Source organism: Euleptes europaea, chromosome 8, assembly GCF_029931775.1.
Source record: "Euleptes europaea isolate rEulEur1 chromosome 8, rEulEur1.hap1, whole genome shotgun sequence".
NCBI classification, from domain to species: domain Eukaryota; kingdom Metazoa; phylum Chordata; class Lepidosauria; order Squamata; family Sphaerodactylidae; genus Euleptes; species Euleptes europaea.
The window spans coordinates 80,319,956-80,339,413 of NC_079319.1; the positions used below are offsets into that span (position 1 = coordinate 80,319,956).

At 42.9% G+C, this 19,458-nt stretch overlaps 1 protein-coding gene across 1 annotated transcript in view; it reads left to right on the top strand.

Annotated features, from left to right (window-relative positions):
• Window positions 1-11,645, top strand: part of DUSP22 (dual specificity phosphatase 22) — a 50,013-nt gene extending 38,368 nt beyond the window's left edge. The window contains 3 exon segments of the mRNA XM_056854976.1: window positions 3,597-3,671; window positions 6,166-6,337; window positions 11,430-11,645. Coding sequence (XP_056710954.1) covers window positions 3,597-3,671; window positions 6,166-6,337; window positions 11,430-11,645 — 463 coding nt within the window.
• Window positions 11,646-19,458: the final 7,813 nt, after the last annotated feature.

Here is a 19,458-nt window from a genome sequence, read left to right on the forward strand (position 1 = left end):
ATCAGGTGGCTCCAGTGGTGGACTGCTTCTGTCCAGCTTTGGCTAGTGTGTCAGCTGCATTAGTTCCTGGGTCAGTTGGATCTAGCCACAGTAATCCATGCCTTAATTACATTAAGACTGGACAGTTGCAATACACTCTACTTGGGGCTAAGTGTGTTCAGAAGCTGCAGCTAGTGCAGAAAGCTGTGGCTGGGCTGCTGGTCGGGGCCAACTATTGGGAGCATGGGACCATGACACCCCATCAATTACACTGGCTACTGATCTGCTCCCAAGCCCAATTCAAGGTGTTGGTTTTGTCCTTTAAAGCCCTACATGGCTTGGGACCGGGTTATCTGATTGACTGTCTTTCCCATATGTTCCTGCCCAGGAATTAAGATCACAGGAACCGGCCCTGCTGACTGTCCCACCAATCAAAGAGGCTTGTCTGGTGGGCACATGAGAGGGCCTTTTCAGCGGCAGCCCCACAATTTTGGAACACCCTCCCCAAGGAAGTGTATCTGGCCCCCTCAGTTTCGATCTTCAGGAAGCAGTTGAAGAGAGTTTTATTTAGGACTGCATTTGACTAATTTAGTTTTTATTTATTGGCCGTCCTAATTGGAGATTTTAAATTGTGGTCTTTTATGTGTGTGTGTTTTAAATGATTGATGTTCTTTTTTATATTGTAAGCCACCTTGAAGTTCTGCAAGGTAGAAAGGTGGCTAATACATGTTTTAAATAAAATTAATAAATAAATACATTTCCTAATTGTTTCCCACCTAGGGTTGCCAGCTCCCAGCTGGAAAATTTCTGTAGATTTGAAGGTGGAGCCTGGCAAGGGAGGGATTTGGGGAAAGGTGGGACCTCAGTGAAGTATAATATCATAGAGACTACCCTCCAAACCCACCATTTTCTTCATGGGAACTGAACTCTGTAGTCTGGAGATCAGTTGTAATTTTGGGAGATCTCCATCCCCTTCCCCTGGATGTTGGCAACCCTATCTCTACCCACTTTCCCAATTCCTTAACACACACCCCCACACACACACATACACACTTAACTGCTTTGTAGTTATATGGTACTTTCCCAAAAGCCAAACTATACATGACTGGGGTGTGTGTGTGTTCTTTTAGGCACCTGTTTATGTCAAAAAGGGAGATGTGTTTTTAACAAAACTGAAATGTGCAGGTGATAGAAGCTAAACTGTGTCCCCCCATCCTGCCTTGCCATTTTCATCTCTCTCTTTTTTTCCTGCTCAGCTTATTTCCACTACCACAGCTGGGCTGGAAATAAAACCCTTAAAGTATAAGAATACAGTGAAGGAGGAAAAGGGTGAGGGGCAGTGTTTAGTTCTAGACCATTAGGTTTTAGACCATTAGGTTCCCTCACTTCACGGGTGAACAAGTGGGCTTGTGTATAAATAATCTCAAATGGTTCCCGGGGTAACTAAAGCCAAGTGGGTTAACAACGCATCAAGCATGGGGCTCTTTCTTCAGCTTATTATCACCGTTGGGCTTGTTTGAACCCCCAAAATCTTAATAAAATCTGATTTTTGAAGTTAAGTTCCACATGACCACACATGAAGCTGCCTCATACTGATCAGACCATTGATCCATCAAGGTCAATATTGTCTAACTAGACTGGCAACGGCTCTCCAAGATTTCAGGTTGAGGTGTTTCATACTACCTACTGCTTCATCTTTAACTGAAAATCTTAGGATTGTACTTGGAACCTTCTGCATGTCGAGCAGATGCTCTTCCACTGAGCCACAGCCCCCCCCCGTTGAAGGTTCAGTTATACCAGAAACTAGGGATGCCAACCTCCAGGTGGGGCCTGGGGATCCTGGGGATTCATCTCCAGTCTACCCCTGGGGGAAATGGATGCTTTGGAGGGTGGACTCAGTGGCTTTGTACCCCACTTAGGTCCCTATCCACCCCATGCTCCAGGCCTAAATCTCCAGGAGATTTGGCAACCCTGCAGCCCCCCATCCCCAGCCGGGGGCCCGGGGGGGGGACTCCTGGCAGCCCTACCAGAAACTAAGTGGCCCCAGCTAGGATGAGGCCAGAATAGCTCAGTTGATGCAAATATACCCCAAAGCCTCCACTCAGAAGTGAAAAATAGTGCTAATCTCATTCTTTCTCCCATTCCCCAAGTCACATTAGACACATAAATTACAGATGCACTGTAAAGGTAAGCCCAGGGAACATCTTGCTATCCTAAGCAAGTCTATTCAGAATCCTGCAGGTCTATTCAATGGGGCTTGCTCCCAAGAAAGTGTTCTTAGGATTGCACTGCCAGTCACACATGATTGTAGATTGCCAGTAGCTTGGTGGAGGAGCTGTGGCTCAGTGCCAAAGCATCTGATTCCCATGCGCTAGGTCCTAGGTCCAATCCCTGGCATCTCAAGAAAAAAGGAGCTGGTAGTAGGTGATGTAGAGCAGTGTTGTGTAGCGGTTAAGAGCAGATGGACTCTTATCTGGAGAACCGGGTTCGATTCCCCACCACTCCACATGAAGCCTGCTGGGTGACCTTGGGCCAGTCGCAGTTCTCTCAGAACTCTCTCAGCCCATATGGAGGCAAGCAATGGCAAACCACCTGCAAACATCTCTTGCCTTGAAAACCCTATGGGGTTGCCATACGTCAGCTGTGACTTAACAGCACTTTACACACAGGTAGGTGATGCAAAAGAGCTCTACCTGAAACTTTGCAGAGCAGCTGCTGATCAGAGTAGTCAATGCTAGCCTTGACAGACTAATGGTTTAATTCAGTATAAGGCTGCTTCGTGTGCTCATGTGGTTGCCAGTGACTAGTTGGTTTTACCCAAACAACCAAGGTTTTCAAAACACTTCACACATACCCTTTAAATCCTGAAAGACTAATCTGGTTCTTCTTGGACAGGCAGTTCAATAACAATTGTGCATCGTCTCCAAAACTAACTTGTAGCCTGGCTTAAATTTATAGAAGTTGCTAGTTTTAAAAGTGTAGGTATTTTCCAACTGCTAAAAACAATGATTAACATTGACTAAAAACAAGAGGCTGTCTGTCTATTATAGTCATTGCATGCTTTAAATAGGTCCGTGTGATTTAATGCTGAAGAGCATGTTCTACGTGCCAGGAAGCCCTAGTTCTAGTTTGAGTTCGCCGTGTGGTTCAGATCAGCACGGCACAGCTCTGAACTCATTGGGGCTAGTCATAGGGAAGCTACTTTCATTTGACCTCAGCTCCCATCTATTGTATAGGGACACACTCATACAAACATACACAAAAAACTGTCCTGTTTCATAGGGTTATTGTAATGATCACCTAGAAAAAGTCTGTGAAAATTTTGGGGTCCAGGCAGGTCATGATGGCAAATTCACAGGTATTCTTGCACCAACCCATTCATATCGAAATGGGAATTTAAAACAATTCATATCTACAAGAGAATTTAAGACAAAAACAGCTGATGTGAGTGAGGGGTGCTGAATCCTGCCCCTGCCTGTTCTCACCTCTATGTGAAATACTGATATTAAACAACTTTTCAGTCTTATAACTTTCAGAAGCCTATTAAGTGACTTTCAAACCTCAGTCCCCACCACTGTGGCTTTTACTACATCTCCCCCCCCCCCTCTGCTGTTTAGAGCCAGACACTTCAAAGAAAGTATTGAATTTATCCACAAGTGCCGGCTTAGAGGTGAAAGCTGTCTTGTCCACTGGTACGTATTTCAGACTATTCTAAATTGATTATTTCAGTAGTACTGTTTCTTAATTCTAGGCCTGTGAAAATTCATGGGTGGGAAAGGTTGACTTATGATTTCAGTGGTGGTTCCCACTTGGCCTCAAGTCCTTAGTCAAAAAGGAGGGTTAGAAAGATTATAAATAAATAAAAGCTGTGGTGGCAGTTCCTGCTTGACAGAAGGGAGGCAGAGCTGAGCCATAGGGAAGAAGCCAAAGCACAAGGTATCTGCTTGGCATGCCGAAGGTCCCAGGTTCAATCCTCAACATTTCCAGTTAAAGGATCTGGTTGGAGGTGTTATGAAGGACCTCAGCCTGGGAGCCTGGAGACCCACTGTGAGTCTGAGTAGATAATGCTGACTTTGATGGACCAAGGGTCTGATGACGGAGCAAGGCTCTGATTCAGTATAAGGCAGCTTCACAGGTTCATGTGGGCCTGGAGGGGATATGATAGAATGTCACTTCCCACAGCTGATGGGAAGTGAAATCAGGCTATGGCTTGAAGCACCAGGAAGGTAGGGGAAAGGTTAAGTCCCATTAGGTTGCAGCACAGCTTTTCCTCATCTCAACACGCTTTGCTCCTCTCATCCCTTCCAGTCCCCACCGTGACCTCATCTTCCCTTCCCAAAGTCAGTGTCTAAGTTGTCAATGGCAACGGGTGTCTCAAGGATTAACTCCATAGCTATCCTAGGAATTGCTTCCCTTCTCTGCCTGCTGATTCCTGGATTGGACACAGCAGTGCGTTTCGCAACAGTTTGTGCCCAACATTCTACTGTTTTTCATATCAATGTATTACATAGATTAATATAAACAATAAACATATGTCTCTCTTTATAGTTAGAGTATACTTGACTGTAAAAAAAATTAAATCTTATTATAAACAAGAAATCTGTGTTTCTTGGTCTTGTGATAGTTATAGATATCAAAGAACGATGACCCTACCTGTAGCAGTAAGACTGGACTTTTTAAATATCTTTGTTTAATTCAGAAGGGCTAGTGACCTGCAGGCCAGATTTGTCTGAAGCAATTCCAAGAGCTTGTAGAGCAGATCTAGGGAGACACTTAAGGCTTTGCATAGATTTTGTTTACTGTAGCTTCTGGTGCTGAATTAATGCCCCCCTTTTTCACATCACTCCCAGGGAGAGGTTTAAAGTTCCATCGGAGGAGTGGTGGCCCTGGTGTGGGCCATGCTGAGTGGTCCTTGTGGCACTGCAAGCCAGGGCTGCAGGGGTTGCTCAGCTCAGCAATGCCTGTAATAGGCATTAGCTCATCTATTGCTTCCTCTTTCAAACTGACAGCAGTTCAGGAGACAAGGGAGAGCTGGCACTGATTACTATTGCCATTGAGCTGAACCAAGTGTTGCCTGAGGTGCTGGCAGAGTATCTGGGGTTTGGCTATGTGTATACCTGGCCATGTGTATACATGAGACGACTGAGTCACTGGAAAAGACAGTCATGCTAGGAAAAGTCATGCTAGGAAAAGAGTCACTGGAAAAGATAGTCATGCTAGGAAAAGTTGAGGGCAGCAGGAAAAGAGGAAGACCCAACAAGAGATGGATTGACTCAATAAAGGAAGCCACAGTCTTCAATTTGCAAGATCTGGGCAAGGCTGTCAAAGATAGGACATTTTGGAGGACTTTCATTCATAGGGTCGCCATGAGTCGGAAGCGACTTGATGGCACTTAACACACACACATACCTGGCCACCAGTGGACCTCTAGGTTAGTGATTCACTGGGAGACTTCCATGTAAGCCAAATGACCGGTCTGTCCCAGTGCAGTTGGGATGATACAGTTTGGGTGAAATTCCCAATATATGGCAGCTCTTACCAAAGGTGAGGGTACCATCATGTATGTTTAACAGATGGTAGGAAGAAAGGGATAATCAGGAAAATTAACCCATAGTATGAAGGGATAATGTTCCCAGGCCTTGACTCCTGAGCAGAACTGGATTCTGCTGTTTTAGCAGATGGACTAAGCCAAAACATAATTTGAAATACCTTGGCATGGTTGCATTCCTTAATGTCACATGATTCAGATTCCTTTTTCATGCTGGCCTTTATTGTACTTAAATTGGTTTATCAGGCATTCCCTCTTCCCATAGAGTCCTGGAAAGTGTTATTTTCTTAGAAGGGCAGCTTCACTAAAGTACAATTCCCAGCCTGGGTCTATCTGTCTAGTACATTGGTTAGTCATGCAAGTTGTAAAACTGACATTTATTTATCGTGTGTGCCTGGAGACTAAAACAACACAAGGTATTTTAACTTGTCCAAGAACTGGCATTTTGACTAAATCTCATCAGCTGCTTTGCTGGCAAGCAGACTGTCTTGTTTCTAAAAGAACACATTGTTTAGCCCTGAACCTAAAAATATTTTAGCAAATGTGCCTTGCCTTGAAAGCTGCTGATCCTGGAGTTATGCTGCATGACTTATTTTGATTTTATGTTTCTATCTGTTTGCATTTGGGTGGTGATTCAGCCTTGCTGGTGTTTCCAGAAGTGCCACATTGGTTGTGGCCTACATCATGACTATCACTGACTTTGGCTGGGAGGATGCATTGTCTGTTGTGCGCGTATCGAGATCATGTGCCAATCCTAACACTGGATTCCAGCGGCAGCTAGAGGAGTTTGAGAAAAATGATGTTGTTCATGTAAGTAGAAGACTCTTGTGGTCTCAACGCCAACTTCTAACCAATAGTATAAATTCTTAGGCCCCCTCCTCCTGTACACCATGGTCTTGATCTGAATTGGGCCCACATGCACCTGGGGATTAAGTTCATGGCATGATACTCCCACAACTGTCCAGTTGTCCACTTGTGAACTGTCCCTCAGTTAACCAACACTCTAACTGTAAATCTGCTGTAAACAACCTGTTTATCCAGTTTTCTGAATTTTCTGATGTTCTCTAAGATGAATGTTACAAATGAGGCTGTACAATATTTTTTCCCCATTGGTCCTCACCTAGTGTTTGTGTATTACTTCCCCCCTGTTCAAAGCAGTTTACAGTCAGCCACTGTAAAATATGTAATATCTAAACATAAAACATCAGCCCTTGAGCTTGTCAAAGCTTAGAAGCTGGCTATGGTTAGTTCTTGGATGGGAGACCACCAAGGAAAATCAGGGTTGCTACATAGAGGCAGGCAATGACAAATCATCTCTGCTCATCTCTTGCCTTGAAAACCCCATGAGGCTCGCCATAAGTCAGTTAACAACATAAGAAAAGCCATGCTGGATCAGACCAAGGCCCATCACATCCAGCAGTCTGTTCACAGAGTGGCCAACCAGGTGCCTCTAGGAAGCCCACAAACAAGACGACTGCAGCTGCATCCTGCCTGTGTTCCGCAGTACCTAATATAATAGGCATGCTCCTCTGATACTGGAGAGAATAGGATGCATCATGACTAGTATTCATTTTGACTAGTATCCCTATCCTCCATGAACATGTCCACTCCCCTCTTAAAGCCTTCCAAGTTGACAGCCATCACCACATCTTGGGGCAGGGAGTTCCACAATTTAACTATGTGTTGTGTGAAGAAATACTTCCTTTTATCTGTATTGAGTCTTTCACCCTCCAGCTTCAGCAGATGACCTCACGTTCTGGTATTATGAGAGGGGGAGGAAAGCTTCTCCCTGTCCACTCTCTCCATACCATGCATAATTTTATAGACCTCTATCATGTCTCCCCTTAACCACCTTCTTTCTAAGCTAAACAGCCCTGTTTTAACTGCTCCTCATAGGGCAGTTGATCTGATCATTTTGGTTGCTCTTTTTTGCACCTTCTCAAGCTCTGCAGTATCCTTTTTTAGGTGTGGTGACAAGAACTGTACACAGTTTTTCGAGCGTGGTCTCACCATAGATTTGTACAAGGGCAGTATGATAGCAGCAGTTTTATTATTTATTCCTTGTCAGCATGGAATTTGTCTTTTTCACAAAAGCCACACACTAGGTTGACATCTCCACATACTAGGTTGACATCTTCATCGAGCTATCCACTACCACCCCAAGATCCCTTTCTTGGTCTGTCACTGCCAGCACAGATCCCATCAGTGTATATATGAAGTTGAAATTTTTTGCCCCAGTATGTATCACTTTACGCTTGCTCACATTGAATCTCATTTGCCGTTTTAATGTCCATTCCTCCAGTTTGGAGATATTCTTTTGGGGCTCTTCACAGTCCGTTTTTGTTTTAACCACTCTAAATAATTTGATGTCATCTGCAAACTTGGGTGTGACTTGACAGAACTTAATTATTATTAAATATAAAGCAACCCCTCAAACTCTGCAGTTATACGCACGTACGTACACACACACACACACACACACACACACACATATATATATATATATATATATATATATATATATATATATATATATATATATATATATATATATATATATATATATATATAAAATCTGGCCTGCTGATTACCTCAGTAGCCAAAAACTTTACAAAATCAGTAAGTTCATAGAGCCCCTCAAAGAAGCCATACCAGAAGAGCAAATCATTGGAGCAAATAATGTAGAGGAAGTTAAAGCATCATTCAGCTAGAACAACAAATCATGGTTTGTTGTGCCAGGAACAAATCCGGGAGATCCTCTGGCTTCCGCCTAGCACATGGTGCTACTTCTACTTTCATGGCAAAGCATAACGTCATTGTGCTTTAACCACAAACTGTGTTTTGCCCTACTCCTTACAACCAAGGAGCTGTAGCTTGTGGCTCAGATTCAGCAACGATCTCTGGCTTGCTGCATAAGCAGAAGTCTTTGAATACATTGCTGTGCACAAATGAAGTAAAGAGTTTGGGGATCCAGACTGCTTATTAGCGTAGTGCCAAACCATGGCTTGTTGTATCTGAGTCATGTTCATTATGCATTTGAGGCAATATTTATTCATGTATTTATCTCAAAAGCTTAATATTTCCTGGCTTTCTCCAAAACTTGGGTAAATGAGAATCTAACTGCCCTTACACAATAGAACACAGAGGGACTTTCCAATCTTGTCTCTGGCCTCCTTATTTTGAGCCTTACAGTCATTTCAGGTCTGAGCTAAAAAGGTTTAATTGTTCTAAAAAGGTGTAATTGTTCTATTATGCAAAAAGCTTTCCTGAGGTAATAGTGTGTATATGTATGTGTCTTTTTCAAACTCCATGTAGGAGGAGAATCTGCCACTTTCATGGACAGGAACATGCTATGCTAGCTTGTAAAAAAGATATTCTAAGAAGTGAAAGCACTCCCATAACTCTTATGATCTAGAGGTGACATGTATCTTTTTTCCTTCGGGTTGTGGCTTCACTGCAGAGAGCTTGCCTCTCCAACATCAAATGGGTCTTACTGATTTAAATGATACACACACATACAGAGTAGCTTACAAACATGATGTGTCCACTGTCATGGGCATCTTCTGGATGAAGTTTGCAGCATCGCTGATGATGAGATGAAGCATCCCTTCCTTGCAGTGTTTTGCCATTGTAACTGGTTTTTATTGGTATTTTCTTGGATGAGCATGGCTTATCGCTGTTGCCCGAGCCCTCATGTAGCCCTCAGCATGTAAAATAAATGCAGTTTTGTGTCCTGTTTAGAGCCAGAGTAGGATATGAGAGACTTAGGTTCAAATCCCCAGTCTGCCTTGGAAACACAGTGGCTGACTTTGGGCCAGTCACTCTCTCTCAAGCTCGCAGGGTTGTGTTGTGACAGTAAAATGGAGGAGGCGAGAACAATGTTGTAAGCCACTTTGGGCCCCTATTGGGGAGAAAAGCAGGGTATAAATGTCTGAATCAATAAGTGTTGCTCACATTAGACTACTATTTACTTACGATATTTATAAATTATAGGGCAGCTTAATATTATAAATGATCAGTGTGGTACGGTGCTGCCTCTTGTCCAGATGCACAGTTTTGGGAGTGAAAATAGCAGCTGCTTTTGCCTGCTGTATGAGCTGCCAAATAGCTTTCAAAAGGAACTGCTTCAACCAAGGATATCCACTCTTACAGCCAGGGTCCACTATTTCAGAACTCTTTTTAAATTACTTTCCCCCCCCCCCTCCAAACCCCTTTGTACAGCAGTCTGTCCACGCAGTGGTCTGCCGGCCCCCAGTATAGACTTCGAGGGCTGATGGGGAAGGGAAAGGCCCACCTCTGTGAGCACCTGCTCCTCAAGAATCACACTCAAGGTGTTCAAGCCGATTTGTAACTTTTTGTTTTGCCATTAAGTCACACCTGACTTATGGCGACCCCTGGTGGGGTTTTCAAGGCAAGAGGTTGTTTGCCATTACCTGCCTCCTCATCATGACCCTGGTATTCCTTGGAGGTTTCCCATCCCAATGCTTGCCAGGGCCGACCCCACTTAGCTTCTGAAATCTGACAAGATGAGGCTACCCTGGGCTATCCAGGTCAGGGTGTAACTTTACGTATGCCCAAACCTTCAAAACTGAGGGATACTGCAAGTTTGTGTGTGATAACCACCTATGGTGTTTGTATTTCTTTCAGAGACCAACATCCCTTTCTTGACCAGTGTAAAACCTAAAAAGAACCAAAACAAATGATATATTAGGTGTTTAGGCATGTCACGTTGCCCCAATGCCAAAGTTCCAAAAGTTATGTAAAAAAATTTTTTTATATAATGGGCTTCTATTAAAAAGAGGCGAGGGTTTTTTCCTGGGTTAGGCAAATTCAAATTTCCTAGATTAAAATCACATAACTCAAGTAAAGAAAGAACTCCGCATTCATGATTCAGTTTCGACGCAAATTCACCACTTTGCTGTATTTTAGCTGTAACATTTAGTAGCCAATTTACACTACTAAACTTAATGTATTTATTTTTCCCCAGAAAACTGAGCCTGAGTTTTTATTTTTTAAACCAAATCTAGCATTTTACAACAAGCTGTTCTTTTTAAAAAAACACACACAAAAAAAAACACCCCCTTGTGGTAGCAACCATGTTAATGGGGTAGTTGCTTACTTAGGAAGAATATGCCTGGGACAAGTTTGGTAGCAAATATCAGGAATTCCCAACTCAGCATTTGCTGCTGATATGCAGAGAAGCATGTGTGTGTGTGTGTGTGTAGGGGTGTATGTGGCCCTTTCCCTATCTACTGTTCTTCCTCTGAAACCATCTTGCCTGCCACTTTCACATCCGTCAGTGCTGTAAAGATGGATTTCCTGGTCAAATGAGCAAAAAGCACCTGGAATACAGAGAGAGCAGCAAATTGGAGAGAAAGAAACATTCATCCCAGCCCACCAACTCCCACCACTGCAAATCATTTAAAGAGGAACTGGCTTGTAGAATTCTCTACCAAGGGATGTGGTGGTGTCCACACGGCTAGTTAGCTTTAAGAGGGACTTAGACTAGTTCGTGGAGGACAGGCCCATCGATGACTATTGAAGACGATGAATAAATGAAACCTCCATAAATCAAAACTCCATGTTCAGAGGCAATATCCCCCTGAATAGTAGTGCTGGGTGGCAACAACAGTGGGAAGTGCCTTCCATGTCCTCCCTCGTAGGCCTTCTTGGAGCATCTGGCTGGCCACTATGAGAAATAGGATGCTGGACTAGATGGAAGATTGGGCTGGTCAAGCAGAGCTGCTCCTTCATTCATTCATCCATATCTCTCCCACTCAATGCATTGTTGCAAGTCATGGTTGCTGTTGTAATTTAATCACAGCTGTCTTCCTCTAAGTTATGCCTACTCCAGCTCTGTTTCTACAACTTAGGTTGGTACCTTTGTTTTCCTTTCTTCCAGTTTAGAGAATGGCTCAGAGCAGAGTACGGCGAGAGCTCTTTCCAAGATGAACAAAAGGCCCAGGAGCTCCTGCAGAAGTACAAGATGCACACAGCTGTGCAGCTGAATCCCTCAGGAAGGCAGTGGAATGATAACTTTTAATCAGTGGCCTCCTTGTCAATGATGGCTCCTGAGTATGAAAACACAGATCTATATATATTTTTTAAAATCCATTAACTCGGCAGGCCAACTTGCTCTTACTTTCACCTGCAACTGCACAAAAAAGGACTTGTTGGTCGCATGTAATCAGTCCATTTTGGGATGTCTCAGTTCTTAGAGGAGCAGGTCTCCAGAATCCTTTATTTGATAGCATATCAGTGTCAGGCACACTACTAACACTGACTATGTTGTGCAGTTATCGGGGCTGTGCTTTCTCTTTCTTGGCAGTGTAGCCTTTCACAGCCTTCCTGTGGATGGGTGAAGAGCATGCCAGTTTCTACCTGTAGAGATGCCAAATCATTTTCTAGGTCTCCCTCTTCTTCGGGTTGCCCATTTATCCAAGATTTTGCACAACTGCACTTTTTTGTCAAAGCTTCTGACTCTTTGTTTGGAATCCACTAGTCTATAGAAGGGAAATGGGCAGGCTAAGAAAACGTTGTGCTCGGTTGGCATTCTGTGTTTGGTTTCACCACAGCAGTTTCCCAGTGCCCGAAACAGAGACGCGGCCATGCAATATAGAAGTCAGCCCGTTTCCTCAGCAGGGAGAAATTCTGCAGCCCAGACCAAAAGCAAAGCTCTGGCTATTCTTGTTCATATCTCCTGCTTGAGTATTCCTCCTTTGGATCCCAGTTGAAGTGAATATACAGTTTATAACAGGCTGCATAGTTTAACTGTTCTAATATAAAAGCAAAAGTATTAACGGGTAATTTTGTCAACATCTGTTCTCCTGGCTTTAGCCTCCAAAGTAGTTCACAAATGATTTTTTACAGGAGGGGTCTGAAAGAATATTGCAGATATAAATATGTAAAAATTAAAGTAGAGTTATAATGGATGTTGTGCTATAATCAAAGTTACTTGTCCTCACGTCTGCCAGTACTACTGAATGAAGTTACCTTGTATCTTGTCTTGAGGCAGATTCACTTTTGCTTGCCTTTTCCAATGGGGTATATTCAATAAAATCTGCATATCTTTTGATAAATTTAAAAAATCAATGTTGTTATGTTGCATTTTTTTAATGTAGAAGTACTTTGTGACTATTTTTCACCTGCCGTGCAGAAAGTACTGCAGCCCAAATCCCTATTGCCATGGATCTTGTGAGGCCCTGCTTTCTGAACTTGGAAATCACATAGGTTTGAAACAGCTGTGTACAATGTGAACTTGGTTTCTTGTCTGTTTGTGCTTCTTCTTCTACTCCTCAAAATGAAGGTTCTAATTGTTCAGGCTTTTGATAAGGTTCCCCATAATATTCTTGTCGACAAATTGGGAAAATGTGATCTAGATCCTATTACTGTTAGGTGGATCTGTAACTGGTTGACAGATCACACCCAAAGAGTGCTTAATGGTTCCTCATCCACTTCAAGAGGAGTGACTAATGGAGTGCCTCAGGGATCTGTCCTAGGCCCTGTGTTGTTCAACATCTTTATAATGATTTGGATGAAAGAATAGAGGGGATGCTTATTAAATTTGCAGATGATACTAAATTGGGAGGGGTAGCAAATACGGTAGAAGACAGAGCCAGGATACAGGATGACCTTGACAGGCTGGAGGATTGGGATAAAACAAACAAAATGCATTTCAACAGAGATAAATGCAAAGTTCTGAATTTAGGTAGGAAAAATCAAATGCATAATTATAGGATGGGGGAGACTTGTCTTAGCATTAGTGTGCAAAAAGGATCTTAGGGTCTTAGTAGATCAAGCACTGAACATGAGTCAGCAGTGTGTTGCAGTAGCTAAAAAGGCAAATGGAATCTTGGGCTGTATCAACAAAAGTATAGTGTCCAGATCACATGAAGTGATGGTATTGCTTTGCTCCTCACCTAGAGTGTTGTGTTCAGTTTTGGTCACCAAAATTTAAGAAGGATATAGACAAGCTGGAACGTGTCCACAGGAGGGCAACAAAGATGGCGAGGAGTCTGGAGACCAAGTTCTGTGAGGAAAGGTTGAAGGAGCTGGGTATGTTTAGCCTGAAGAGGAGAAGTCGGAGAGGGGATATGATAACCATCTTCAGGTACTTGAAGGGCTATCAAATGTGGGATGGTGCTGAGTTGCTTTCTGTTGCCCCAGAAGGTCGGACCAGAACCAACAGGTTGAAATTAAATCAAAAGAGTTTCCGTCTAGACATTAGGAAGAATTTTCTAACAGTTAGAGTGGTTCCTCAGTGGAACAGGCTTCCTTGGGAGGTGGTAAGCTCTCCTTCCCTGGAGGTTTTTAAGCAGAGACTAGATGGCCATCTGTCAGCAGTGCTGATTCTACAACCTTAGGCAGAACATGAGAGGGAGGGCACCTTGGCCATCTTTGGGCATGAAGTATGGGTCACTGGGGGTGTGGGGGGGTAGTTCAGAATTTCCTGCATTGCGCAGGGGGCTGGACTAGATGACCCTGGTGGTCCCTTCCAAGTCTATGATTCTGTGATTCCTTAGGATGCTGTCTCCTAGGATTGTCACAGCCTTTTTCTGAGCTGGGTCCAATACTTTGCCATGGCTTACCAGAGGGAGTGTGGAGGGCATCTTCACTCACTCCATTTAGAAAGGTGGTTTTATTCCAGAGGGCATTTGATTGGGTAGAATGATTTGGCTGCATTTTCAACCTGGGTGAGTTAACTTGTGCCTTGTTTTTATCGTGTTAAACAGACTATTACGTTGTGTTTGTGTCCTCACAACGTGTTACTTTGTTAGTTGTCTGGAGCCTAAGGAGATGAGATGGGATATAAATATTTTAAATAAATCACGTGGGTGAGAGGGGAAAAATCCAGAAGCCCACATGGTAAAATAATGTGAGAAAAACCATTGATAATTCAAACAAGAGTCAGGACGAGTCATTCAAGATGTATAGATGACTCTGGTGGCTTTCCTTGAATGCAATTTGAAGAACGTGATGGAAAAAGAAAGATGACAGTCATTGGCCACTTGAGACCTACACTAAAAAATTCCAGACTCCTTCCCCATCTCAGTTTTCTCAGTAACTACAGGTCTTGGCTGTCTGGTTTCAGGCTTGTGATTTAAAATACCTTGCTCAGGCTTAGGGCAGACTTTGGGACCCATAAGCTGATGAATAAGGATCTCATTGGCTTAGGTCAGGGGAAAATGCAAGGTAAAGAGAATACATTTTCTTCCACTTTTTGAGAGGGTCTGGTTTTTGCCTTAGCTGGTGCTCAGGGAAATTGATGTGACTTCTTAAAAGTGCTGAGCTTTACATGGATTGTAACATTTGTGTCTAAAAGTGCCATCCTAGGCGGAGTTGCATCCTTCTAAGCCTGTTGACTTCAGTGGTCTTAGAAAGGTGTAACTCTGCTTAGGATGGCAGTGTTCAAATCAAAAGCTATGGATACGTTAACTGTCATTGTGCTCTTCAGAATCCTTGCCCTTGGGTGTCACTGTCTTTGGAGACTAACGTGGTATCTATATGAAACAGGGCCTTTTCGATGTTGGCACCTTCCCTGTGGGAAGCCAGCTCCTTAGTTTTCAAAAAGTAGGTAAGATATATTGTTCTTTTGGCGTTTACGATCCGTGGAGAATATTAGCTATTAGCTAATGCTATTAGCTTAGCTTGTTTTATAAGATCTTAGTAGCTGCTATGCATTTATTGTTATGAATAAGGACTCTCGAGGGGCTCAGAGGCTAGATGGAAATGGAAAAGAAAAATGGATCTTAACTGGTTGAAATGTAAACCTTTTGACTCCTGTTATGAACATGGATTTGAGTTTGACCTGATGTTATTAAAAGAGAATGTGTCCATTGTAACTTAAAAGTGCAACCTTAAGTATGCTTACTGCAAACTAAGTCCCATTGATCTCAGTGGGACTTACTCTAGGACAAATGTCCTTAGGATGGCAGCCTTAATCATTCTGTTAAGGCCACTGTACTTTTCACAGTTTTTGTTCAGGATTATGTGCTTTTTGTTTGTTCTGTTATGGCCATGGATGGCAGGGAGGATATTACATTTCCTTATTGGGTTTGCTACCTTATTATGAGCTTGTTATACCACAATTGCTGTTAAATGCAACACACTGCAAGCCCCTGACCAAAGGATGCTACTGCAGGGGGCAATCCACCTTCTGTAGATCTGTGAAATTAGCATTAGTTTTCTTTTCAGTGAAAGCTTGTGAAGGCCCTCCAGTGGCTGCTTCGCCTTTTCCTTCAGCTGCCTCTTCCATACAATAGTTTCAAAGGGGAGAACTGCTCATGAATGTATTCCATTGTACTGCTTTCCTTTACGAAAGCCCTTTGCTGCTGTATCCCAAGGCAATGGGCATTAGACTTGAGTATCCAGGTACCAGGGGCCAATAATGTCTAATAAATTTTCAAAGATACATACAATTAAATCTGAAAATAGATTTTTACCACTAAAATACCTCTCTATAGGGTTATAACATTAAATGTCATTTATGTGGATTTCTAGTTCAGAGTTCAAGACCCTGGGGGGCACAGGCGGAAGCCGGCTAAAATGTACATGCTTCCCAAAAGTCTGGATTTAAAAGAAAATAGATGTAATTACTACTTCCATATTTAGAGCTGGAGAAGAAAGCTAGTAATCCTCAAATGTACTTCTGTAGATTCTGTGAAAATCCGTGCATTGTACTACCGTGTGATTAATATTTTGGTGTACGAATCAGATTGTATTTGCATTTTTATGGTGTGTTTCTTAATTTCTTACATTTCTGCTAAATTACAATTTTTTTTTGTATTGCGGTTTCATGGTGGGAGGGGTTGCATTTTAATACTTGTTATGACTGTTGGTCATCTTGTTTGTCTTCCTGCAGAAAGCCAGGAAAAAAAACAGAATGAACAAAGGTCTTCTCAAACTGACCTGTCTAGGGTTGCCTGTCGGCCACCTGGCATGCCTTTATGCTTTGAATAGAAGCTTCACATACAGACGGTGCCAGGGGAGCTAATGTTTCGAGATAAAGATGGGGGTAAAAACACAGGGTTAGTAAAAATTGGGCAGCCCTACATTTAGGGCCTTTAGAATGCCCTCTCCCTTAAGTCTCACCTTGTGCCTACCCTACTTTTTTAGATGCCAGACCAAAACATTTCTCTTTTCCCTGGCTATTAACAAGGCGGCTTTTATCTCTCTTACCTGTTTTAACGTCTGTTTCTAGCCATAAGACTGTTCTAGCAATATCATTTCAGTTTGCTCAGTGTTGGTTTTATGCTACTTTCTTCCCCTTCTTGTTTTTTTATGGTTTTGGTTCGTTGTAATGGCTTTGCTTTTTATTGGCTGTGTTTGAATGGTTTTGTTTTATTGTTTTAGTTGTGAGCTGCTTGAAGCAGGTTTCTGGAGAGGTAGCATATAAGTCTTTTTTCCTGCTTGCTTGTTGGCTTTCTTTCTGAAACAGGCTCTGGGAGCGCTTAGGTGACCAGACAGGAAGAAGACTGGGCTTTTGCCTTGTACCATTCATAGTTGTATTCAACAGTGGACTTTCCAGACCACTGTAACAGGAAAAGTAGAAGCCCAGGTTATGATCTCACTGGTATCAAGGCCAAGACCATGGACAGCACACCAGTAGAGCCAGGGCCGGGAAATGCTAGCCAAAGCACCAGGAGATGTACAGTTGTGAGGAGAAAACCAGGAAGCGAGCCCTCTGCAACCATTGTACCATCCTGCTGCACCTCACAGTAGGTGTCCAATAGAAGCAAAGAGTACTGTGTTGGTCTGATATGGGAGTTAATGAATTGATTTCCAAATGCTAGAATTATAAAGGAGTATCCAATCATCTGCCCAATGGTGGGATCATTCACCCACCAACCCTCTGAAGATTAGCCAGCAACACAATTCCCAGCATAGTTAGTTACAAGCAGAGTTCAGCTGTATTGCAGAAAGTTGCTTAAAGTGCAAATGGCTTAAGAGCCTGCATACAAACCACAGGTTTTCTGAAGCAGGCAAAAAGCACCCGGCAGCCCTTATCCATAAGTAGAAAATTTCATCCCAGTCTAAAATAATGAAACCAATCAGGTCACATTCAAGAATTATATTACCTCTTGTATCTTCCAAAGGAAAATGGTGATGTATCTAAAGTAGTCCTGACACCTTATGACCTGGATATTTCAGCTATCAGCTGACCGTGACTTGCCAGGAAGATGCTCCTGCCTACATCTACATGCTACCTAAGATCACAGATGGCTCCAGCTAGTAAGCCTCCGCTTAGGTCCAAGACCCTGGGACAGGGTATACTGAATGTGCAAGCTCCGTGTGACTGAGGTATTTTCATTTACAGTACATACCCCATTCCAGTGGCCTCAGTATCCACAGCACTCTATGTAAATTGCACCTGCCCCCATTCATTTCAATAGCAGAGTTCAGATCATTTGTGTTCATTAGACATGGATTAGACTGCTAGGCTTTCACGGTCAGAGATCATTGGTTCTTGTAGGTTATCCGGGCTGTGTGACCGTGGTCTTGGTATTTTCTTTCCTGACGTTTCGCCAGCAGCTGTTGCAGGCATCTTCAGAGGAGTAACACTGAAGGACAGTGCCATTTATTAAAGGAGTCACTGATAGGATGGAGAAACTTTTGAAAAACATAACCTACAAACGGTGTTTAAACCCACCAAGAAAATACAACAGATGCTACGATCAGCAAAATACAAAAGAGACCCCCTCACCTCTGCAGGAGTATATCGTATACGTTGCAGCTGCGGACAAGTTTACATCGGGACAACAAAACGCAGCATACAAACAAGGATAAAAGAACATGAAAGATACTGCAGACTTGGCCAACCTGAGAAATCAGCAGTAGCTGAACATGGACTGACCCGAACAGGACACAGGGTCTTATTCCAAGACACTGAAAGACTGGACAATTCTACCAACTATTTTGTCAGATTGCACAGAGAAGCCATTGAAATTCATAAACATCAGCACAACTTTAACAGAAAAGAAAAGAGTTTAAGAATGAATAAGGCTTGGCTTCCTGTCCTGAAAACCTCCAGACTAACAAAGACTACAGTCAACAATAGCCATGCAGATTAGCCTTGGATTCCACACATTAACAGATCACTTCAGGATACAATGGTTCCATATTAACATACCACACCCTCATTAGCACATTATCTTGATACTTACAGGACAATGATTAGCATATTACCTTTGTTACTTTTTGCAGGACAATGATTCAGCTCAAACCCAACCCCTTTCTGACTATATATTACTCTTCCTACACACTTGACACTGAGAGACACTGTCCTTCAGTGTCACTCCTCTGAAGATGCCTGCCATAGCTGCTGGCGAAACGTCAGGAAAGAAAATACCAAGACCACGGTCACACAGCCCGGATAACCTACAAGAACCAATGAACTCTGACCGTGAAAGCCTTCGACAATATTTTAATAAACACAGTTTTAAAGAGAGATTGCAGAAAGCATTCAGCCATGTTAGTGGCTCGGTCTTGAGTATCCTTCCTGTTCAAGCTGAGCAGCCAGGCGTTCAGAGGCATTTTCCCTCAAGAAAAGACCCTTTGCTGGGGAAACTAAAGATCTGCAGTTAAGATTCTATCAGCTGTCAACAGTCGTTGCAGCTGTGTGTCAATTTTTTAAAAAAATGAGGGTCAGCATTAACTGTCAGAAAAATTAACAATGTGTGTTCTGTCCCTTCTTGCATTAACACTGAAATAGTGAACCTGGCTACTAATCTTACAACTTCAAAAACAACTCTGAGGAGAGATGTGGCTGCCAGATTTTTCTGTCTGTGTCCATGAAATTATCTTTTATCCACGTTCCCTTAAGGCTGCAATCCTGTGCATACTTATTATGTAATCCTGCCCTACTTCCAGGGAACTAATGATAGTGAACGTACTTCTCCTCCTCTTCATCCTCACAACAACTGAGAGAGGGC